The 25,976-nt window shown below is 42.9% G+C and overlaps 1 protein-coding gene across 11 annotated transcripts in view; it reads right to left on the reverse strand.

Moving 5' to 3' along the window:
* FBRSL1 (fibrosin like 1) overlaps positions 1-25,976 on the reverse strand; it is an 866,837-nt gene that overhangs the window by 423,870 nt on the left and 416,991 nt on the right. For all 11 annotated transcript variants that reach the window (XM_075012787.1, XM_075012779.1, XM_075012788.1 and 8 more), the window contains exon 4: positions 12,324-12,359. In XM_075012787.1, coding sequence (XP_074868888.1) covers positions 12,324-12,359 — 36 coding nt within the window. The remainder of the gene's footprint in view (positions 1-12,323; positions 12,360-25,976) is intronic.

Below are 25,976 nucleotides of genomic sequence, written 5' to 3' on the forward strand. Positions count from 1 at the left end.
AAGTGCATCTCATGGAAAACATCCAATTCCCACACTCAGATCCCCCACTACCTCCTCTTCCCTCACCCCTTCCTAGCCATTCAGAGCAAGGCAGACCATGAATCTTGGTCCACCTGTGCAGATCACAGGCTGTTTTCCTGTTACAAACAGTGAGGCTGAATCACATGCTTACCCTTACCCTTCTTTTCAAGCTGAAGCAGTGTAATTTCTCTGCTCAGGTTCATCCCCCGGTGAATGGAGTATTACCTTCCTCCTGAAGATGCAACTGTGTATATCAAAGGGTTGTACACATTTTTAATGGCTTGTTAAATTGCAGTCAGTCTGCAACAGTAGGGGGGGAAATCTCAGACGATGCCATACACTAGATTTTTTCTTTCCAATTTGCAGCTTTTGTAACACTGTGTTAAATCTTTAAGGTGTTATTAGAAACCTTCCAAGGAGTGAGATGTGGCCTGGGCTTTTAGCTGTTGTCTTGTTAGCTGCAAAGCTGCATCTCGTTTTCTGTTAAGAAGGCAATGGAGTTGCCCAGGGAACTTTGCCTCTGGCCTTTAAAACAAACCAATCTATATATGTTGGTTGGTTTTATATATTTACACACACACACATGCACACGCACTGCTGTTGGGATGGAGTAGGAAGGAATCAGACTAGGTGAAATATATCGCAGTGCAGATGAGACAAACAGTTGTTTCCCACTACATACTATTTTGTGCTTGGTGTTTAATGAATGGAAAACACAACCATAGGCATAGTTGGGGACTAGCTAACAAAAGTTGTGCGTAGTGGGGGATGGAGTATTTATGGAGCTACACAATTAAATAATTTTTATCCATTAACATATCAATGTATCATCCTCTTAAGCAAACACAGCACATGCAAGGATCACACAGACCACTTTCCCCTTTCTCAACGGTCTCTTATTCCATGGCTAATTAGACCAACATAACACATCATTTGCCCTTCATTTTACATTCATACCCATATTCTGGATTAATGTCACAGTTGTTTCTTCTGATGTTTCCTTTCCCTCAGCAGCTTCAGGTGTAAGCTTCAATTAAAGCAAATAAGAGACAAGATAGAGCAAAGTTGATAAATTGCTCCCACCATCTTAATTTCCTCTAATGAGCCCACCACAGCATGAAGTGTAAGTGCAGGCCATCTCTGCTACTGCATAGCCTAGAAGGATTGGGTATATAAAACTTTTGCCTGGATGTTCATAGGTCACACACCAACCTGTGTTAAAGGCCCACTCTCCCACAACCAGCACCATCTACCTCAGGGGTGCGCAAAGTGGAGGGCAGGTCCCCGGGGGAGCATGCCATTTCGTAAGGACGGGTACAGCGCGATTGGGAAGTAGATCTCAGGCTCATCCATCTCATCAAAAAGTTTGAAATGTTATTATATTTATGTAAGTATTCACATTTATATACTGCTTAATAAAGGTTTTACACTGTCAGTGTTTCTCAATTTTATTCGGCCACGGAACCCTTTTAAACTCAAAAGAATTTTGAGGAACCACTAATAATAGTCTTATATATGGCTTAACCCCTCTCTGCCCCAAACCTGCCCCCACATCACCAGGATTAATCCACCTCAGCCTCAAACAGGCCCCTGGAAATAACCCATCCACCCAAAGAAGCCCCCAGCCTAACCTCACCTGAACAAACTCTGCCTCAGTTAGCTCTTTAAAAAAAGGAAAGGAGGACAATCCAGGGAACTATAGACCAGTCAGCCTTACCTCAGTCCCCAGAAAAATCATGGAGGGGATCCTCAAGGAATCCATTTTGGAGCAACTGGAAGAGGGGGAAGTGATCAAGAGTAGTCAGTACGCACTCACAAAGGGCAAGTCATGCCTGACCAATCTGATTAGCTTCTGTGATGAGGTAACAGGCTCTGTGGGCATGGGGAAGTCAGTGGATGCGATATACCTTGACTTTAGCAATGCTTTTGATACAGTCACCCATAACATTCTTGCCCATAAGTTAAGGAAGTATGGATTGGATACATGGACTATAAGATGGATAGAAAGCTGGCTAGATGGTTGGGCCCAATGGGAACAGGGATAGGGCCTAGAGTGACCTAGATAAATAGGAGGGTTGGACCAAAAGAAATCTGATGAGGTTCAACAAGGACAACTGCGGAATCCTGGGTAAGATCCAAGTATATATAGACCTGGAACTGTGGCTGGACCCTTTGGTTCCTGGAAGAATCTGTGTGGTGTTGGTATGATAGGTTTTAAGCACCTCTCACTTAAGTAGGGGGCTGTTGGACTGGGCATTTTGAAGTACCTGGGAAATCTGTGGGTTTGGTTGTGTGGCTTCAGGCTGACAGAGCTATTTTTGTGGCTCACTGGATTTCCCTTAGTGAGAAGGAAATCCCAGCCTGGGACTGTAAGTGGCAAAGATATCCAAAGATAAAAGCAAAGATACCTCGTATTGATTTCCTTAGCTGTGCCCAGAAACCCCATCATATTACACCAAATACCTCACGCCATCCTGCCAGCCATTAAGCGAACTAAATTAAATTCTACTGTTTCAGCAGTGGCAGGGCAGAGATCCTCAGAGGAGTCACAGGCAGCAGTGCCTGGAACCCAAAATGACTCTTTAGTGCCACATGCGGCTCCAGAGCCACGTGTTGCTGACCCCCAATAATTTTCTTGTGAAATCCTTATTTTCACTTTGCAGAACTGTGGGGTTTCACAGAACTCCACTTCACAAGCACAACACTGCTCTATATGCTTACTTTCTAACACATTACAAACATTGCTGAAATTTCCATTGGTTCAGATTACATTATAAAGGGTTGGGGGCGGGACTGATAACTGCAGGGATGAAAATTGGAACCCAAAGTAAAAACTTTGCTCACTCTTAATCAACTGCAACATTAGCATCAGAGGAACGTAATTATCCTGACTGAAATGAATTGCTGGTGTGATTTTTTTTTTAAATCAGAAAGTAAAATAAGTAGACTGGAAATGGAGAAGAGGAGGGCACAAGACAGTTAATGTGAAAACAACTGAAATGCAGATCATGAAACATACTGATTTATTACATCAGAAAATCTGTGAGATGCATCAACTTAACCACCTTAGATCATTCTTCCTCACAAAGGTCAAGAAATAAAGATCAGATCTCCACAAAATCCTCTGCCTTCCCCTCTTCAGCAGAATGTAATCCTTTCCAGGCTATAGAATTCAAGATGGATTTAGAATAGCTCTTTATTCCAGGATGAAGAGCTTTGGGCAACTTGGTTAGATTACACACAAATGCTTAATGGGGGTTGGGGGGCGGGTTCTGGAGATGTATAACAATCACAGCTTTCTAGTCTAGAGACAGGATTCCCCGCATCCCACTTCGAGGTGAAAATTTATTAAAATATGGGAAAAAATATCAGAAATGAGTCATATGACCCACCCCTCACAAGGATCTCAAAGTCTCGCTGTGTCAGATGGCTGCACTTGCATTAATGCTTGTTGATTTATGTAAATCAACGTCATCCAATTACGCTCATGTCTTTGAAACAAAGGGGCTCTCTTGTTTTTCGGTTATATTGTCCGTATGGATGCTCTGTGAGCCTCTTAATCAGACCCTTTGCCAATGCCACCGTTTCAGACAGACTGAAATATAGCCAGCAAGGGCCCTTTGTGATTATTTATGGTTGTGGAGATGAGTGAAAATTTATGGGACTTTTCATGATAATTAAAAGCAGAACATCATTTAATAGGAAACAAATTTGAAGAAAGAGAACTTTTAAAGGAAGTGTGTGTCAGGGATGTGCATGGACTCTATTGTTTGTACAAATCAAGTATTTGAGTTTATTCACTTTTTTTTTTCTTACATTTTCCATGGGCTTTTTCAAAACCTACAAAAGCTATTCATGTGCCCAAAATGCTATGCATGCTAATTTACTAGCAGCATTTCAGTTCCCAAATTGTAGAACTATCATAAAAAGACCAGGGATCAGATCCTTAGTGGATTTAAGTCAACATTACTTCCAATGAATTTGTCTTGACTCAAGATCTCAAACAGAACAATGAAGGAAAAGTAAAGTCCATAAAACAAACTCCCAACACAAAGATAACCTGGTTCATGTAGAATAAAATGAGTGCATCAAGAAATCTAACAGAGGGAAACTGACTATTTTAAGAGTTAGACTCATGGGTGGTTATGGACCTGGATCTTGAAGATTCCTCCTGTGCTCCAAGACAGGAATGTGAGAATCTTTATTTATTTATTTGTTTTATTTAAAAAATAAATAGAAACAGAGTTAGCCAATGGAATTAATTCTGCAAGGCAAAAAATTTACTGTAGGATAGAGGAGAGATTCTGTAGCAGGACACATACAAGTGTTACAAAATAATAGCTTTGGCAGGGATGGCTCAGTGGTTTGAGTATTGGCCTCCTAAATCCGCAGTTGTGAGCTCAATCCTTGAGAGGGTCATTTAGGGATCTGGGGCAAATAGATCAAAAAAGGTGCGGTGCTTGGTTCTGCCAAGAGGGCAGGGGACTGAACTCAATGACCTCCTGTGGCCCCTTTCAGCTCTACAAGGTGTGTATCACAGACTATTCCCCAAGGATATCTTTTTTCATTCTTATTAGAGAGTCTCGTATTCCTTCCCTCAGTTTAACATCCAGTGTCTCTGTAAGACAGACACGCACTCTAGTCCCAGGAGAGAACTGGACAGGAATGTGTTTAGAACCCCATCAACACTTCCCTCTTATTGACTTGGACACTTTCCACATTACTGGCCAGTGCTGAATCAGAGAATTTGCCAGACCTCAGGAGCTCAATACTGTCTAGCAGCATCACCAACGCTTCCACTGCTTACTGGGCTCCTAAAAGACATTTGGGGTAAATTACAGCTAAATAACAGCACAGAACACTGAGAGCCAGGACTGGTGGCTGTAAACAAACTTTACGGGTTTGCAGGAAACTTGGCCACACCCATGATGAGAAGACATCCAGCTAACTAGAATCATGCCATACCACTGATGTTGCTGGACCAGTGAGTGCCAGACTAGAGAGGTTCTACCTGTATTTCCACTGTATTTTCATCCCAAGCAACAAGAGTCCCATTTGGTTTCTAACCTTGCATCATTCTCCTCCATCTTAAGAGTACATTCATTGTCAGGCAGATACTCTGAAAACAGGGAAAGCAGCAGGCCTAAATGATATCCAAACTGAGCAGATCACATGTTTTGGCTCAAAGTCAGAGAGGTAGCGCCAGACTACGTTTAATACCTGTCTCATCCAGCTCAAGACACCAACAATCTGCTGACAAGGCAGGGGCCCTTTCAAAGCTGGGTGAGGAACCACCTGAATGTAAATACGTAAATAAATAAATAACCCTTTCTGAGTTCTCTCAATCCTGTGTGATATTTTAAAATTGCCAGAGAAAAAGACAGACGGGGTGGGGGGTTGGTCCTTTTGGGTTTGGTTTCCTGGGTGCAGGGACCTAGAACTGCATCCTCCCAGAGCGCCTGCACTGCTCTGCAGAGGCATAACCCAAACTCTGTGCCTTGTCTGAGAGAGACCAGAGGATCTGGCCCATCAGGAAAGGGTAGTGGAGAGTCGCAAAGAGCAAGAGGGCAGGTGTCAGCGGCATGATCAGCACACTGGGAAACTGTCTCAAGGGGTCTTCTGTGACTGTACCACATCACAAAATTCATTCAATTTGATGGCCTTCCAGGAATTTGACTGGGCTGCCCAGAGTTTGATATTTTACAGCAGCAAACAGTAAAAGTTAGCTGCATTTGTTGCCAAGTACATTTTATTACACATTTAAAAAAATATTCTGGACCAAATATAAACAGAAGAGCACCATCCTTCGGTACTTTGTTCCAGTGGATAACCACAGACGGCTTAGTTCACTGAACCTGGATCTGTCTTGTGCTTCCAAGTTTGTTCTCTTCTGCATTTTATTCCTCCCATTTCATAAGAGGAACAGCTACACAGACGTTATATAAATAAGCTGCGTGATTTACCTGAAGGTTTTTTTATTACCATGTAGTCCTACTTTTGCCTCTTCCCCTTTGCATCTGTACAGCTTTAACCAAGACTTAATTTATCCACAGAGCTTCACATTTCAAACACTTGAAGCACTTTAGCTGTGTTTGTATAATCTACACAATGTATTGTATTCACTGTCAATGCTTCCTAAACACACTGCAGCAAACAAATGCGTAACTCTAAACAAAACATTTTAAAACTGTTTCACAGCACAGCCTTAGTGCAGTCACAATGATGGTGGTTGCCCTGGGCCCCTTTGAAACACTGCTGCAGCGTTGCTCTGGCTGCACACAGCTTTCCTGGGGGGAGGAAGGGGAGAAGGAATGGCATGCAACCAGTGCTGCAGTCTGGGCGGTGCTGAGGACTGACAGCCCTTCATCCCAACCCTTTCTCTCTTGGTCCTGCCCCTTCTGGGGCACAGAACTGGGCCCCTCTCCTACCTTGCTTTGGGGGCCTGCCTTAGTGAAATCTAGAAACTGGGCACATGATCAGAATTGTCAATGTGCAAAAGAGGATTTGCTTATCTTAACTTATTACCCCAAATATCTATTTTTCTGCTTGCAAGACAAACATTTCTTGCTCAGAATGGCTGAAACCTAGAAATCTGGTCTTAGCCATGTAATATGCGATCACATGCTTACTAAAATAAATAAATAAATAAATGAAAACACTAAGTAAGTTATTAACCTCCATAAACATGCTGGGGTTCCATCTCACAACACAGAAAATACACATTTGACATGCAACAAAAGAAGGGCATGAAAAACTCATGCTAAGCTGTTTATGAGACAAACAGTTCACTAATCCACACATGTACATATGTTGCATAACCTTGTTGTGCCACGTAAAATTAATTACTGTGTGAAACATTATGCTGAGCAGTAAAATTCGTAACAGACATGTTATAGTCAATGAATTTCACCTCTTTTTCTGTCTGCCATTTGTCTGTGAATAAATAGTGGAATTATATGCCAAGTAATTTCTATGCAGTAGTTTGGTCAAAAGTTTTCAAATTTAGGAGTAAAATCCCAGTCAGTGCAAGTCACTGGACCATTCAGCAAATGAAAATTAGGTCCCTTGTATAGGCATTTAAATTCATTATTCTACCTAAATTTAGGTTCCCAAGTTTGAAAATCTTGTCTTTGGTCTACATTTTGTATACAAATGGTCACCTGAAGCATTCAATATTTGAGATGTTTTGACTGGATACATAGCATTCTACCTTTCTTCTGACTGGAGCCGTGTCTACACGTGCACGCTACTTCAAAGTAGAGGCACTAACTTCGAAATAGCGCCCGTCACAGCTACACGCGCCGGGCGCTATTTCAAAGTTAACTTCGACGTTAGGCGGCGAGACGTCGAAGTCGCTAACCCCATGAGGGGATAGGAATAGCGCCCTACTTCGACGTTCAACGTCGAAGTAGGGACCGTGTAGTCGTTGCGCGTCCCGCAACTTCGAAATAGCGGGGTCCGCCATGGCGACCATCAGCTGAGGGGTTGAGAGACGCTCTCTCTTGAGCCCCTGCGGGGCTCTATGGTCACCGTGGGCAGCAGACCTTAGCCCAGGGCTTCTGGCTGCTGCTGCGGCAGCTGGGGATCCATGCTGCAGGCACAGGGTCCGCAACCAGTTGTCATCTCTGTGTATTTTGTGTTGTTTAGTGCAACTGTGTCTGGGAGGGGCCCTTTAAGGGAGCGGCTTGCTGTTGAGTCCGCCCTGTGACCCTGTCTGCAGCTGTGCCTGGCACCCTTATTTCGATGTGTGCTACTTTGGCATGTAGACGTTCCCTCACAGCGCCTATTTCGATGTGCTGCCGCGCAACGTCGAAGTTGAACATCGATGTTGCCAGCCCTGGAGGACGTGTAGACGTTACTCATCGAAATAGCCTATTTCGATGTAGGCTTCACGTGTAGATGTAGCCTGGATGACTTAAAATCTTTGGGTAAGTTTTTGGCAAAGGCTCATTATTTTTGATTTCAAATTCTCTTCTTGCCCATATGTATTTCCTTACAAATTTGGTGTTTATATGAACATTCTTAACAGTAAACTCCTTTGCAAGGATAAAAGAAAAAAACAAACAAACATGAAAGGGTGCAGATTCAAAGTGAGCTCATTTAAAAACCCCTCCTGATATGGACAAAATTGCATATGATATTTAACAAGCTCTTTGTGAAACCCAGAGCAACCACCTTCCACAGTAACTATGTGCCATTTTAAAAAGGACACCCAACATAAGCCATCACAGATCTCAAGCCCATAATGCACAAATCAAAGAAGCTGTGCCTCCACTGTGCCTTCCTCTTGGACACACTGTTTTTTAAACATGCTTTCACCAAACAAAGGGTAGTGTGAAAACACTGATTTAGTACTTCATATATAGCCAGTTCACTGCAAAAATGAATTCTTGGCAATATGCTGAGGCCAACCCCTAGCTTGGCCAGTCTTGTTGAGTAAGTGGTTAGAATGTCTGACTGCCACCTGGGAGAGTCAGGTTCCAAGCTAAATTTGGGCCAAGGGGATCTTGGCAGTGTTAGAAACTATAGTCTTGGCCTTATGTTGGATCAATTTAGAACAACATGATAGTCTTAAGGGAAATGGTCAGCCTCAACAGCCGGTATGTGGTGAGGCAGAAGGCAATTTAACAGATAAAATGACAACCCAGAAGAAAAAGCAATGCCAGATCAGGCCACTCATGATCTCAAAATACTGCTCTGAGATGCTAGGAGCTCTCCTCTCCCTTGAGAAAGTGTAGATTGGGTAAATAAGACACTAAGAAATCACCACAATTTTCAGACAAGGAGCTCAATAATTTCTGCAGATTATTTTTTAAAGAAAAATACAGACTTCTTTTCAGTCTGCCACAGCAAAACTGCCCTATCATGTATTGGTTTAAGGGATTCTGAACAATCCTTTAGCCTTTTTTCCACTCAGATTTTGAAACCCCTACTATGGCCAGTAGGAAATTGAATCCCCAGATGTAAAATTTGCAAAGATGACTTGTTATTATTTATATAGTGCCAGAGGCATGCACAACACTTTATAGAAGATATGGCCTAAAGCGTTTTCAGTGTAGATGGATCTAGCCCTCCATAAATTTGGGAAGCTAACTGCTCTTTTTTGCACATGTCCATTTCATGCTAGAGCACAAGATCTCAAGCAGCAAGTGAGTTAAGCAACAATTCTCAGCTAAGGTGCAATCAAAATATTAATTGTATGATTAGATACTTGAGATGCATGTCATCTTCATCTGGAGTCTCCAAAATATTCTTTTATAAATCCTTTAGACTCCGCAGAACCCTATCATGCCAATGTATTTGACACTGCACGGTGCCTCAGTCGCAAGAGTATGAATGTGTGTGTGTGATGCTGGCATTCAGAAACTGGGACATATCTGACAGCTTCCCAATGTTTTTTTGTACAGAAATATGCAGGTTCTGTCACATTACTCAGATAATCTGACGCTCTCTTGTACCAAATGTACGATATCCATCTTTAAAAAATATCATTTTCAATTAAATTAAAAGACTGTGTCTGGTTGTTATATCAGCTTCATAAATGATAAGTAACACCCTGCACCCTTTTTACTCTATTTTGTTAAAAGGAGGCAGCAGTGGCTCCTCATATCAGACACACATTCCAGGGCGTTAACCTAGAAGGGTAAACTTTTGTTGTGAGAAAACTTGCAACAGCAGTTGAACACTGTCCGTACATGCAGGGAGTGTCAGGCTATGTCTACATTACAGCATGAAGTTGATTTTAAGGCACTTAGCTCAATTTTACAATGTGACCGTTTTCATTGCAAATACCATTAGGTTGATTTTCAGGGGTGCTAAGATCAACATTTAAAAGGCTGTACAATGTGTGTGTGATAACAGGTGTTACTATAAATCAATTTTATGGCCCTCCAGAGGAGGCCCACAGGTGTGTCTTCTGGCCACTTTCACCTCTGCTGCTTTCCAGGTGCATAAGACATAGGTAACATGAAGCCTGGGAATTTTAATTCATTCTCTTTCAGACCAGCATGGATAGCACACGTAGGAGCACACCTCAGCAGTATCACATTGCATCTAGCCATCACGACTACTCAGGGCTCTTTTGATCTTAGTTCTCAGGGTTGCAAAAGAGCTCCAGCATGAAGCTAGAATGAGACCCGGGATCTCACTTCAGTGTGCAGTGAAGAATCAGTGATGAGCAGACTTGTGAGTCAAAAAACATAATGTGGTCATTTATGAAATTGTGCAGGGCACGATTGATAAAGGGTACACCCAGGACACTAAGCAATGCTGGGTCAATATAAAGGAGTTCTGGCAGAATTATCTCAAAGTGAGAGAAGCCAACGGGTGATCTAGGTCATCTTCCAAGATGCGTCACTACCACAAGCAGCTCAATGCTATTTTTGGGAGAGACCCAACCACACACCCAGAGGCTAGGACTCTCCTCAGGTCTCTGGTGACAGTTGAGAGGGGGAACAGGAGGTGGAGGGGGATGGAGAGGAGGACGCTGACAGTCAGCAGTTGTTCAATATCACCATCTGAATCATTCATATCCATCTCACCCTCCCACTAGCTTTGTCTAATTAAACACTACATGACACTTCGGGAAGTGGCCATAACACACTGTGCAATGACTCCAAGCTGTTCAGAATCCTTGCTAGTGACCTGCAGTGGCATAAGCCAGAAGCAGGCTTTGGAAAATGGGGAAAGAATGGCATGAAATTCCTTGGGCTGGCATTTGTTTTTCAACGGTGGGGGCTAGGGTGGGGTCATTGAACTCTGGGATGATGATACTGGAGAACCACAAGCACTTGCGGCACATTTTTTCCCATAAGCTACTGGCACAAAAACCCAGAATGCAATGGGGCAACAGGCACTGCTGGAGGTACCCACAATGCAGTGTTTACACAGTCTAACACAGGTAAGGTAATGGAGACATGCTATATCGACTTTCTGGACATTTGCGGACACTCATCTTCGACTTTACAAACTCTAGTGTCAAAAAGTTGACTTCAGTAAATTTGACTTTATATTGTAGTGTAGATGTAGCCTTAAATGGATTGACACACTTCTAATTGAGAGGACCGTATCACTTCAGTTTCAGCCTCTACACCAGTTATGGGAGAAGACATGACTTGTTGGGAGACTAGCAATGTCATTATAAGCATCCAAATGCCATACATTGCTCCAAATGGTTGTGTGTAGTATGAAGCTAGGACATTAGTAATGCCTTAAGTAAACAACATATACCTGTGTGTCTCTTGTCTCACACATATTCTATACAATCCACTTATAGGCCCAACTTTCAGATGGGTGAGTGCAAGGCACATGTACAAATGAGTGCATCACATCTACATGAAAAATATCATTGTTGTGTGTACGCATAACTTTGAGTCTGTATGTAGAAACATCCAGTTAGACACCATTATGCAACTGCATACAATTGTGTCTACTTACTGAACTTCAGAGTCTTTAACACTTCCTATAATTATGACATCCTGCTTTACTGGAGGCAAAAATAATCATGTCAGCCTGTTTTGATCAGTTACACAGTACAGTGTTAGCAAGTAAGAAAATTCTGACTTCATTGTTAAATGCTTTGGTTGAAGGTAAACCATTTCTTTTAGAACAGAGTATTATTTGCCTTAATTAATGCACAAACTCCATCAAAATTTGTTTGGTGTGGGTTAGGGTGGCCTATTTCCAAAGGCATAAAGGGTGGTTAAATGCCTATTTCACATTGACTCTCCATTTTTGAAACTCTGCTTTCTGTTTCTTCATTTTCATTACCCAATGGGCTAGTCAAAAGCAGTTGTAAAAATACACAAGAACACAAAATTCAAGAGACCAGAAAATAGGGTATTCGATGTTCTCTCATCTGCAGAAGGTGTCTCTTGACAGAAAAACAAGACAGTGTTTTGCTCATACCTTGGCCTGCTAATAGTAATTCCAGGCCCCAGGACAGAATACTTTATGGAGCCCCATGCATGTGCAGATGAAGTCTGCCTGACATTTGAATGGTGCTATGCCTGCACTGCTAGTGCCTACCAAGCTGCTGGCTGCACTGCTAAGCATGCTCTTCTGGGACTGTCAGGGCTTCCAGATGTCCACCTGGCTGCCTTTACTGCTCCTGCTACCACCCAGTGTGTGCCTCTGCACCTGGTGGCCCATCCTGCTCCCTTTGTCCCCTCTGTTGGCAGACTGCTCACAGCTTATTTTTCATGCTTTGGGTTCCCTTAGCATCAGCGGGTATGTGACAGGCAAACTAAACCTCTGCAATCAACAGCAACAACAGTGAAAGAATTAACTGTAAAATGACTTACGGAATAGCCTCTTCCTGAAAGCGACTGAGCAGAACTCTGTAGGAGAAAACAATATTCCACAGTAAGTAATGCGAGAAATTATGTGTAACGTAATATAAGAGACACTGTGAGATCTCCCTCACACAATATATTTTGGGGAACTAAATCACCTCTTCAGTTATTTTCTGGCATTCTCCGAATTGCCATCCCAGTCACTTTGTAACAGACAAAGAGCATTTCCAGGTGCTAGCTCAGGGGATCTTTAACACACAAATTGTGACAAGCTATGTAAGTTATACCAAACAAGCGCCAGTGCGGACAGCATTATGTTGGCAGGTGAGCTTCTCTCACCAACACAGCTACTGCTGCTATCAACTTAGAGGGGCTCAGTGTTAGACCAGTGTTTCTCAACCTTTTGTATTAAGTATGCCTTTTAAAATCTATCTAAGTACCCCCACAGTACCCACAATTTTCACATCTGCATTTTTTTTCTACTATTGCAACACATTTGTTCTATTGTATCAGGGCAAGTTGTACTGCAGTGTTGTGTTTCTAGTATGTTTAGTGTTTTAGAACTTTTGAAAACATTTTCTGAATAACTGCCTGAGTATTACAGAGCTGTGGTTTTCAACCTTTCCAGATAAGGGTAGCCTTTCAGGAGTCTGATGGGGGCACACAAGACCAAAGTTTCACCTCACTTTTAAAAACTATTTACGTCCAAAAATCAGACCTTAAAATACAAGTGTTGCAACACACTATTACTGACAAATTGCCTCCCTTCTCATGTTTACCATAAAATTATAAAAAATAAATGAATTAGAATATATATATTATATTTAAATCTGAGTGTGTACACAGAGGTGTACAAACAACCCACTGTATACACTTTGTTTGTACCAACTTCAACAATGTTTTTTTTAGGTAAGCCTGTTGTAAAACTAGGCCAATAGCTAGATGAGTTGATGCACCCTCTGGAAGACCTATCGGTACCCCAGTGGGTAAGTTTACTCCTGGCTGAGAACCACTGTATTAGACAGCTTACACTGGAGCAGCCACATTGGCGCAGCTCTGCCCAGTAAACTTAGTAGCTATGCTCTAAGTGGGACTGCAGTTAAGTGCCGAATACCCAAGGTAGCTTTGTTCCTGCTACTGTGAATTAACACAACAGTGAAGTTTGGCAGCACAGGTTAGCCTCTCTCTGCAATGCAGACATACTTTGGATTAGGTCTACACTAGAGGCTAACAGCAGTATAAAAACATCACTCAGGATTGAGCCACATAGCTATGCCGACCTATACCCCCGTGTAGACAGTGCTATGTTGTCAGGAGAGCTTGCCCTATTAACTTAATCCACCTCCGTGAGAGGTTGAAGATCACTATGCCAATGGGAGAGGCTCGCCCATTGCCACAGGAGCATATTCACTTAAGCACCACAGCTGCACTGATGTACCGTGTTTTTGCAGAGACCTGCCCTTTGGGATCCTGAACTGGGGACATACAGATTGTCTTATGGACCAGCAACCTTCCCACTTAAGCTCATGCAGGCAAACCTCTCCTCCCATTCACAGCTGTGCAAGCCACCTCTGCACTTGTGAGTGACTGCATGAACCACCTCCTCTTTCTCCTCTTCCCTTGCAATACCTCCCTGCGATAATCACACTAACAGCTCGCATGGAGCAGCAATACTGGGGAATGCGCTGATCTAGCTCACGCAGCTTTAGTAAGTTCTGTCCTGTCTATGAAATCACACAGGGTTTATGTCTGCTCTTCATCTCCCCACTCCCATCTGATCCACCCCCCACACCTGTCTGTCCTCCGATCTATGCTTCTGTGTCACTGTGACTCAGTGCCCTTCCTCTTCTTTCCCCTGCACATGATACTCTACTACTAGATTCCCTTCTCCTCCACGTCTCTGGACAGACTGCCAAGCTGCCTGGCCCTTTTCTCCCTCTGTGTCTTGGGATGTTCTATTGCGCTGTCTCGCTGCTTCTTTCTGTGAGCTTTAGTCTCCCTCCGTGTCTGGCACCTCTCCTCTTCCTTGTTTGTAGTGGTGGACCCCAGCTAAGGCAGGTAGGCTGACCCCACATCCTTGTTTCCAGGTGTTGCTACACATTACCAGGCTCTTATTTGCACTGAAGAATCCAGAGGCCTATGGAAGCAGCTGGCAGCCAGGAAAAGGAACAAGCACCATGGGATCACCCAGTCCTCCAGTAACTGGCCTGATCAAAGGATACTTTACAATTGCCATATCTGACGTGAGGTAGCTACATTTTGGTAACCCCCTTTTAAACATGAATAAACACAATTCTACAAAGGTTAAGAGGACTGCTCAACACCACACAATACTTAATGGCAGAGGTCAAGATAATCACAGTTGCCCATGTCCAAGATAACCTAACAGTCACTGATGCCTTGAGATAACTTAGATACCGAGTATAAAAACCTGAGAGAAAGCCCTCCTATTCTCTCCCCAGTCCAGCCTGTTGAAGGTTTACCTTGAGCACTTGCTTGCCACACTGCAGCTATGATGGGAATCGTATACCGGTTTCCTAGAATGTTACAAGGCACGGATATCTTTAATGCAAGGGGACTGCAAAACTGTCATTAGCAGTCATTTTCCCCTGGTTATTTAGCATGCTTACTAAGAGAAGCCACACAACTCAGATATCCCCAGATCTTAGGTTTCAAAGTGGCATACAAAAAGCGAAGCTTTGATTGGGAGCTCTCTTACAGTCATAACATAACTTAAATTGCTTACAATGTTTAGGCTTCAACCGCTGCATGTTACTCACAGATCTGACGTCTGCCTCTAAACATTACTAAGTTTTCAGAGTTACATATAAACCTTTTAAGGTAAAGTGGCTGAAAATAAAGCTACTGAGTGATTAAATGAAAGGCGGTACTATTTATGGGATTGCTGAGCCACTACATAAAAAAATAAAAATTTCAAAAACTAATAAATTGGAAACCAGGGAACTCATCATAATGTTAATAATATCAGCAGATAAACTGCATGATCTGTTCCACCAATTTGATCACTTGCCCATACAGTCAACATATCAAACATAAAAGTAACATATTCAAAGAACTGTGAAGGAGGCACCATACTTGCTACGTATGGAGACTGTGGATGTATGCAGGGATGTGTGTGTGCGTGTGTGTGTGCGCATGTGCGCTTTATTAACACTGTTGACCTTCCCATTTAAAATACAGACACTGACAAGGAGTTTAGCAAAATGGAAGAACAGGAGATTTCATTACCAGCTCCCTTATGGAATTTTAAATGCAGCTCATAGCATGTTTTGTTTTAAAAAGACAAAAGCTGCAATCAGTGCATAATATGCTATACCTGAAATGATGATGATCGAATGCCACTTCACTGATGTTTTTCACTGCTAAAAAACTCACTGTTACAAAGATACTTACACGCACATGCCGTTTAATATTAACATTTCTTGTACCAGAAAAAGGATATTTTTCTCTTGTAGAATTTTCACTGCCTATATGAAGTTAGAAACACTTTGGATCTAACACTTGACTGCCAACATCTCACATATTGTAGACAAAGGTGAGTCCAAGACCTCTGCTTCCATGTCTGTTTTCATGGCTGTCCCCTGATATAGGCCTAATTTTTTTTGCTTCTTGGGAGAACCAAGATCATTCAAAGTTCTTTCAAAACAATCCACATCCCACGGCTGCATTTCAGTCCCTAAACAATAATTGCTGAACACATGCCCAGGTCATATCTGTGCACTTTGACTGACATTCCTAAAATGAAATCCTTTTGATTTTATTTCAAGATGAGCCATTTAAACACAAGGATAGGGCCCAATCTGAAGCCATCACTCAACCCTTAGTTAAAGAATCATTGCTGCATTTGCAAAGACGTGACCATCAGCAGAAATTGAACCTAAGAACACCACTATCAAGAAAATAGGCCTCTCCCATGCTCCCTGAAGGAAAGTTCCTTTAGCTCTAAGGGCTTGTCTACATGGGGAAATTAACTATTGTGGAATAGCTACCCATGTGGATACATTTATTCTTGAATAAGAGGTTATTCTGCAACAGCGCTTCTGGTCAAGTCCACTGGGTTGACAAGTCCTCAGTAGCATAGTGTTATGGTCACTAACAAGGGTGCAACTGGCTGTTCAGGGTTGGGGAGGGGTAATGCAAGATATGACTTTGTCCCCCCCCACTTCTTAAGCATTACAACTGAGCTAATGTTAATTATTTTACTCCATCTTCTCAGTGTATTAAAGAGAGATTAAATAAGTTTGTGTAGTTTTAATTGCGCCTAGTATTCCACAGTGGTGAAAGTAACTTAAGTTTCTTACACGTAATGTCATAACAACCACCCTGCTCCGCAGGGGGCGATCAGGCCAGGGGGTTGGGTGGGTGCAATACAACAGTACCTGTAAGAACTCTAGGTGTGGGGTGGAGTCGGGGGGGGCGGGGGGGCTCAGAGCACAGTTTGAGTGTGCAAGGTTTAGGACAGGGAGGTTGTTGGGGGGCAGTTCAGAAATGTGGGCAGGAGGTGGGGAGGCTCAAGGTGTGGGGCTTGTAAGGGGTGCAGGAACCAGGGCTGGGCTGGAGGTTCAGGGCAGAAGGGGTTGGGGGTTGAAGAATGAGGGTCGGGGGGCTCAGCAGGGGGAATGTGGTGGTGTGGGAATCAGGGCGGGGGGGGTTAGGGCAGGTGGCTGAGGGCGTGGAAAGTGCCAAAGGACTTCTTGCTGTTTCTGCAGCTACAGACTAACTCGACTACTCCTCTGATTCTTGGAAAACAAAAATACTTATAGGCCAAGACGAATTAATGCTAAATAACTGAAACTCACACAAACTCGAAGACTCACAGACACGCTCCTGAGAATTTAAAAGTGAATAATTTTATCTTCCTCTAGGTTTTTTTTTTAAATGAAATAAGCATTTTCCCCTGTTTGTTACCCAAATCACATAAAGCTGCATCATGGTTATCCCTGAATATGAAATAGACAGTATTTTTTCAGTTAATTTCATGCGGTAAACACTAAGAAATGCAAAGTAGTAAGCAGACTACATTAATAAGTAGTCTGTGAAACAACTAGAAGTGCAGAACTTCTTCGTATTGCCCACAAACATGGGTCTACTCCAACCTAGGAAGGTGAAGGCTAAGAAGCAAGAAGGTAATTCATATCCAATTAATCCTAAGCATCAGCCGATGAAGGTGTCAATTAGCATTAGCTGTGGGAGGATGACACTTTCATATGGACATCTGTCCATAAAGAACAGAGATGCAACAAATAAGTCCTTCCAGGTAGGTCCAAACAAAGCATCTAATGCCTTTCTCAGATTTTCCAGCTATGAATGGATTGGAAAAACTGACTTTGGGTGTAGCAACACTGCAAAACAAACCTCAATGGCAGTGAGTCTGAGGCAGTCTCCTGGTCTGTGGTTAAATATTGCAACCTAGATGTTCCCACCATGGCTGGAGGCTGAGCACTGAAACCCACCCCACCCTTGACAGGGTTAAAAGCTCCACCCCATTTAACCAACCATTAGAAACATAGAGTTAGCTGAATTATTCTGCATACTAACAAAACAAACAAGCAGTCATGCAGCACTTTGAAGACTAGTATAATAATTTATTAGGTGACGCGCTTTCATGGGGCAGTACATTTCCAGTACAGCACTATCTCCAGATCTGAAGAAGTGGGTCTGTCCCACAAAAGCTCATCACCCAATATATTATTTTGTTAGTCTTTGAAGTGCTACATGACTGCTTTTTTCTTTTGTTAACCAACCACTGTTAGCCGTACAGCGCGTACACCCTGCTCTCCTGCCCCCAACAACTGACCCACACTCAGACTTGCTGCCATGAGGTTGGGGGTTCATTGTGGAATTTAGATGAACCCCTTAGAGTTGACAGCCATACCCCTGAGTCATCCTTTCTAATTTTGTTTTCAAAAGTTCTTCCTATGTTCCTGACAAACACTGTGTTGCTTATAACCTGCAGGAAGATGAGAAAGGAGGAGAAGAATCGTAACAAAGCTATGCTTGTACCAAAGATTTTCATCTGGATTTTAATAGCCTCTATCGAAAGTTACGTTCTCTGTATCAATACAAAATGCCTTTGCCCCACTGTATTTGATTGAGCAAAAAAGACATCACCTTTAATTGTACGGGTAATAGATAATAGATAGTAATAGATAATAATTTGGTATAGAACTTTTATTTGTATTTTTCAGTCTATGAAGTTTGCATGGTTTCGATCACTATAATATGTGAGCAGTTCATAATCTTTATTGTACTTATCTGCAGAACACTCCTGGAAAGAATGGATGTGCTGTTATTCCCATTCTACAGATGGAGAACTGAGGCACAGTAAGACCAAAGCTAGATACACAAGAGGATCTGAAGATGGGCCTTGAGCTATCAAAGTTGCATTCAGGACCCAAACCACTAGGCGTAGCCAGAGACATTCTAACTCCATATCAAACAGCCAGGGGGAACCACCACCACCCTTGTAACTGTAAGCCTAGTGGATAGAACAGGGGTCAGCTACTTTTCCAAGGTGGAGTGTCGAAATATGACCTTTTGACCTCTATGTATGGTCCAAATGCCAGTGATACTTTTTAAGATTACTAATAGCCCTACTTACAACAGCTTCTTTAATAAATAAGATGAAGAGCTTTACAGTTCAAGTGGTAGTTAGCAACATTAGCTGGTCTTTCATAAATCTACAGGCAGCATGGCTTTGAGCAAGGTCCCGGCTGCATAGGTGAGGAAGGGCGTTGGCATGTATGCTGGGGATTGTGGACCCTTGGGTTAGAGCATTCACTTAGAATCATAGGGCTGGAAGGGACCTCAGGAGGTCATCCTACTTCAAGCAGGATCAAACCCCACTAAGTCACCCCAGCCAAGACCTTGTCAAACTGGGACTTAAACTCTAGGGATGGAGAATTCACCACCTCTCAAGGCAACACATTCCAGTGCTTCACCACCCTCCTGGTGAAGTAGTGTTTCCTAATATCCAACCTACTCCTCTCATTCTGTAACTTCAGACCATTGCTTCCTGTTCTGCTGTCTGTCACCACTGAAAACAATTTCTCTCCATCCGGTTTAGAGCACCCCTTCAGGAAGCTGAAGGCTGCTATTAAACCACCCCTCAGTCTTCTCTTCTGTAAACTACATATGCCCAAATCCCTCAGCCTCTCCTCATAGGTCACGTGCTCCAGCCCCTTAATTATTTTTGTTGGCCTCCTCTGAACCTGCTAAAGCATACCCATGTCCTTAGTATACTGGGGGGCCCAAAACTGGACACAATATTCAAGATGTGGCCTCACCAGTGCCAAATAGAGGGGAATAACTACTTCTCTAGATCTGCTTGCAATGCTCCTCCTAATGCACCTGAATATGCTGTTAGCTTTCTTGGCTACAAGGGCACCTGTTTACTCATATCCAGCCTTTCGTCCACCTCTTTCCACTATACTGCTGCTTAGCCAGTCAGTTCTCAGCCTATAACAATGCTTGAGATTCTTCCATACCAAGTGCAGGACTCTACACTTCTCCTTGTTGAACCAGATTTCTTTTGGCCCAGTCCTCCAGTTTATCCAGGTCACTCTGGCTCCAGTCTCTAACCTCCAACATATCCTCCAACATATCTGCCTCTCCCTCTAGCTTAATGTCATGTGCAAACTTGCTGATGGTGCAATCCAGTCTCTCATCCAGGTCATTAATAAAGATGTTGAACAACAGTGGCCCCAGAACCGAGCCTTGCGGCACTCTGCTTGGAACCAACTGCCATCTAGATATTGAGCCACTGACCACTACCAGTTGGGCCCGACAATCAAGCCAGCTTTCTATTCATCTTATAGTCCATGGATCCAATCCATACTTCCTCAACTTATGGGCAAGAATGTTGTGGGAAACTGTACCAAAAGCTTTGCTGAAGTCAAGGTATATCACATCCACTGACTTCCCCATGTCCACAGAGCCTGTTACCTTGTCACACAAGTTCACCAGATTGGTCAGGCAAGGCTTGCCGTTGGTGAATCCATGTTGACTACTTTTGATCGCTTTCACCTCTTCCAATTGCTCCAAAGCGGATTCCTTGAGGATCCTTTCCATTATTTTCCCAGGGACTGAGGTAAGGCTGACTGGTCTATCATTCTCTGGATTGTCCTTCTTTCCTTTTTTAAAGATGGGCACTACGTTTGCCTTTTTCCATTCATCTGGGATCTCTCCCAATCTTCAAGAGTCTTTAAAGATAATGGCCAAAGGCTCGGCAATGACATCTGCCAATTCCCTCAGTACCTTTTGGTACCTTAAATCCAGACCCACGGACTTGTGTACATCTAGTTTTTCTACATAGCTCTTAACTTGTTCCTTCTCCACCAATGGATGCCCTCCACCTTCACATACCGCATTGTCTAGCACTGTAGTGTAGGAGCTGTCCTTCTCCATGAAGACTAAGGCAAAAAAAGCATTGAGTACTTCAGCTTTTCTTACATTATGTCACTAGGTTACCTCTTTCATCCAATAACAGCCCCACACCTTCCATGATAACCCGCTTATTGTTAACATGCCTGTAGAAACCCTTCTTGTTACCCATCACATCGCCTGCCAGCTGCAGTTCCAATTGTGCTTTTGCTTTCCTGATTACTGCCTGGCATTCTCCAGCCTTTTATTTATACCCCTTCTTCATCTGTCCACCTTTTCATTTCTTATATGCATCCTTTTTTGAGTTCAACGTGACCAAGGATTTCCCTGCTAAGCCAAGCTGGTTGCCTACTGTTTTTGCATTTTTTATTAAGCAGTGGGATGGTTTGTTCCTGTGCCTTCAGTATGACTTCTTTAAAATACTGCCAGTTCTCTTGAACTCTTTCACCTTCATCTTCATTTCCCAAGGGATCCTGCCCATCAGTTCTCTCAGGGAGTCAAAGTCTGCTCTTTTGAAATCAACGGTCTGTATATTACTGCTCACCTTTCTTCCTTTTGTCAGGATCCTCAAATCTACCATCTCATGGTCGCTGCAGCTCACGTTCAAATCCCCACTCCCTTTCCACTTCAAGCCTCTAAGCATGCTCACTGGATCAATCCCTGCATGCAATTTAAGTGGCTGAATGCCTCTCTTTCCCAGTTTGTATCTCCTTTGGGGCTTAGGCAGGAGACACGGCTGTCTGGATGCCTAGAGAGAGGCAGAAATGTATGTATTCCAAGGCAAAAACATGGGCACATAAGGAAACATTACCACAAAAACTCATGTGCTGAGTGATTTTAGGTCCCTCTAGGATTAGGCAGCAGCCCAGCAGGAATTTTGTGGATGACACTGGCACTTAAGCACTTTGTGGATCCCACTCCAAGCCACTTCCTCAAAGTTATATTGGAAGTCCATGACAGCAAGGAGATGAGCCTAGATCTCCCAACTCACAGACCAGTGTCCTAACCCCCCAGGCTCCTTCCTCTCTGGAACACATGTCCAAATTTATCATCCCCACCATCCATAAAGCGTGATGCAGTCAGCACTCAGATGAACTAATAAATAACCCGGATAAAAATAATTTTTGGTTTAATTTCTTCTGGGGAAAACTTACCTCAGCCAGCTCCATGTGGTTTATCCAGTTTTACAGGCAGAAAGAGAGTTGAGATACAAGCAGATAAAATTTTCTATTTGTCCATCCCAGGCATTTACAACACTCTCAGTCACCATTGTGCTAGTTCAGCCTTTCAATACCGGTGGGATCTAGTATTTCTATTCCCCAGGATGAGCCTTATGAAACCAGCTTCCCACTCTTTGGACTGGAGGGAGGGGATAACAGAGGCTGGGAATAAGCCTATAGTTTAACTAGGAGCATCTTTGTGCAATTAGTTACACCGCTTTCTGTGCTAATGCAATGAGGTCAACTGACTTGACAAACGTCAGACAGTGCGTCTAGTATTTATTCAGATTAGAAACCAGGACCTGCCTGGATAACCACAGCACAATGTGTTTTTGGGATGTTATGTAAAACTTCCCTCCCTTATTTTCCTATCTTATATGCTACATAAAAAAAAAAGAGATGTTAACATCTGCAATACTTAAAAACTAAAAGGGTTTGTTATTGGACACAAAATTATTTAAGTTCCAAACATCTCTAACTGGCCTGGCCAGCCAGTATGGGGAAGGAGGGAAAGAACTTCTGATGAAAGACAGCCCTAGCTGCCACAGAAACAACACGGGAAGAGAACGGATAACCAGTAATGGTCAGGGCTCCCAGAAAATCCATTTGCCAGGGGAAAAAAACATGGACTTTGTGTTTTTACAGAGTCTCTTTAGTTTTTACTCTCTGTGAAAAAATAAAATCATACTGTGGAATGCCAGCTATCCAATCAAACTGTGTGCAGGGCCAGATCGGTTAACCAAAAAGTCAGATAATCTGGACAATGGGCAGTTGTGCTGTCAGCCCTTAATGGTAGAGCTCTATGTTTCAGCTTACAAATACACCACTCAGTTCAACTGATATATATCTATATCTATATCTATAGATATATCTGTAGGTATAGGCTACATCTACACTAGAGTGATCTGTTGACAGAGGTTACTGTTGGAAGACAAAACTTCTCTCAACAGATTGTGACCGAACGGCAAAGCGGACAGAAAAAGCGATCCACTCTGTCAACAGAGCGCAGAAAGACTGCCCGGACACTCTCTCTACAAAACGGCCAACCGGAAGCACAGCAGACATGGTCCCCATAACAAAGGGCCCCCAGAATATCCACACGGCTTTTTGTCGACAAATTCTGACAGGAAAGGTGTTCTGCCTCATGAGGGAGAGGAAGAAGGCTGTCAACAAAAGTGCAACATTCTGTTGATTTATTGTCAACAGAAAACAATTTTAGTGCAGACGCGTTGTGAGTTTTGTTGACAAAACCTCAGTTTTGTCAGCAAAACTCTCTAGTGTAGGCGTAGATATACTATCTAGGGAAACTAAAGGTGATGTATCATTTTAATTGCAGAAAAGTGTAATTTTTTTTAAAAATGGAAGAATTTTGGTTTTGTAATCACAGGAAAACTTGGATCCCTGGTGGGTGAACTTATTTTCTATACTGCATTATGGCTAATCATCTGAGATGACTATAACTGTTTCTAAAAATAAACTGCTTTTTATTGAGGGAACTGTTTAGCGATTCTACAGCTGCAACTGGTATTCACAACCTGTGCAAACAAACTTGTTTTTTGGTGCTGCCTACAAAACTTTTCCCTCCTTGGCCCCTTCCTCCATATTCCACTTAGGAGACTACAAATCGCACTACAGGTTCAGCTTGGATACCAAGTGTCAACAATTTAAACACAAGTTTTGCGATGTTTGAGATTTTATTTGGAGCATCAACACCTAGAAACAATTCATTACATAAAAATCTTAACTCACCTTTTTTAAAGGGCCAACAACCAAAGAGCAAAAGTAAATACCCCGGATTTACTATTACACAGTCTCATCATTTATGGGGTCCTGAGTATTCAAAGAGCTCTATGCCCAGAAATATAATTCATCCAATCCCTCACATCACCCTGTAAAGCCAGTGACTAAAATGCGCTTTCCCCATTTCACACGTGCGGAACCTTCAGCAGAGAGACCTGGGTTCTCAGCACTCCACAACCATCACTGAGTTCAACTGCAGCTATCAGGACAAATCAGCAGTCGAGTAGCACTTTAAAGTGCCACATGACTGCTGATTTGTTTTGTTAGACTACAGACTAACATGGCTGCCTCTCTGTTACTATGGTCCTATCAGGTCTGTCTACACTTCAAAGAAAATCCTACAGTACCAAGACTCAGAGCCCAGGTCTTTTGATTGGGGCTTATTGGGAGAGTCTCAGAGCCTGGGCTCTGTCCAAGTGGGAATGTCTACTAGGTTATTTTTAGCCCAAGCCTCGCAAGCCTGAGCAGTTGACACCATGTTTGTTTTGTTTTTTTTTTTTGTAGTGTAGCACATTCTTGGATGTTCAGCCCATCTATAAATCAGGCCCAAGGTGACTTGGTCTAGGCCATGGGGAAGTCTGCAGAAGAACTGTGACCACGCTTCAGAAATTCTCATTTCCCAGACTCGGGCTAACTTTGTAGGATGACACTTCCCTTGCTCCTAAGAATATCAAGACTTTGCCCATTCGCCTCCTACCTCCCAATTCAGCCAAATCCTCCTTAATTTTCATGACCTTGCTTTCACCCCTCCTAAATCTTGTTCCTCCTTTACTATTCTCCTGTCTATAGCTCTGTCAGCAGGTCTCTGCTCAGTGTACAGTCACTGTTCCGGGCTTCTAAATTGGTTCTCTCATTACCATTATCCACAGACAGGCTGTGGTCAGTACGCATGTGTGTGTGCAGCCACCTCATCACAGTTCCTCCTCCTCTGGGTTCACATCAGTTGTCAATCAAGAAAACATGAGGATGCTAGTTTTTACTTTCAAGTGCTAGGCACATTTCTATACACAACTCAGCAAACATACTTCTGCTTCAACTGATAATACTTTCTGTCATTCCTGTCCTTGCACCCAAGCTTTGTTAGCACATCCAATTCCTGATTGGAACTGTCTTCTACTAGCCACTCCTCAGGCCACGTCTACATTTCCGTGAAGATAGACCTGGTTAGAGTCGATCTTCTGGAGTTTGATTTTGCACATCTGGTGGAGACATGCAAAATCAATCTGTCGGGGTCAGCAGTCAACCCCTGTACTCCTCACTATCACGAGGAGGAAGGGAGATCGATGGGAGAAACACTCCCATCAACCACCCTCACTGAGGACAGTCAGGTAAGTCGATTTCAGATATGTTGATTCTAGCTATGCAATTGCCATAGCTAGATTTGCATATCTGAAATCAACTTACCAACCTAGTGTAGACGAAGCCTCTGCCTCACACCTGAGCTTGAATGTGCCTCCAACTTGACTTGCAATGCCTCCTGCTACTAAATTACAACTAGCACTGTTTATCTGTCTCATAACAGCATCTAGTAACCCCATTCAGGACTGTACCATTGTGTTAGCTGCTATGTACATGTGAAATCTGGAAGAACATCTACCCCCAAAAGCTTACAGGCTAAATATTGGGAGTCTAAGGCTCTGAATTTACCGTCACTATTCCACTCCTGAGCCCCAAAGAGCACTATGAAAACATCTTATTCCTCACCTGCAAACAAACTTTGCTACATCACCTCCAAATCCCTTCCTCCATCCTGACCTAAGATTGTGAGCTAACGTATGCCAAACTAAGTGGTGGTTTTGTGAAGTGGACAAATAAGGGTGGAGACCACAGGACTCATTTTTACTTCTGATGTTTGATCATTGTCCTGGGAATGGGACTGCAGTCTTAGGCATTCCCAATATATGTGGGATAAAGCATTGACCTGTCTTTTACACCTGCAGTGGCTTTTACACCTGCAGTGGCTTTCACCCATGTGCCCCAGTAGTACAAAGTGTAAGAACAAGAAGGTGAGAAAAACATAAGTCTGGTGGAACACAAAGAAGAAAAGTTGACAATGCACGTGCAGCAGAAAAAAATATATCACTGGGGCTTCATTGTACAGCTCTGCTGGTGAGAGGATTTCACATCTAGACTATGCAATATGTTAAACACTGGTCCATAAATATTTCAGGAAGTGGGAGAAACCCTCAGCATCTCTACTTTTCTGAAAAAGGGCTTTCTCTTTTCTTGTTACAATGTA

Source organism: Carettochelys insculpta, chromosome 18, assembly GCF_033958435.1.
Source record: "Carettochelys insculpta isolate YL-2023 chromosome 18, ASM3395843v1, whole genome shotgun sequence".
NCBI classification, from domain to species: Eukaryota; Metazoa; Chordata; order Testudines; family Carettochelyidae; genus Carettochelys; species Carettochelys insculpta.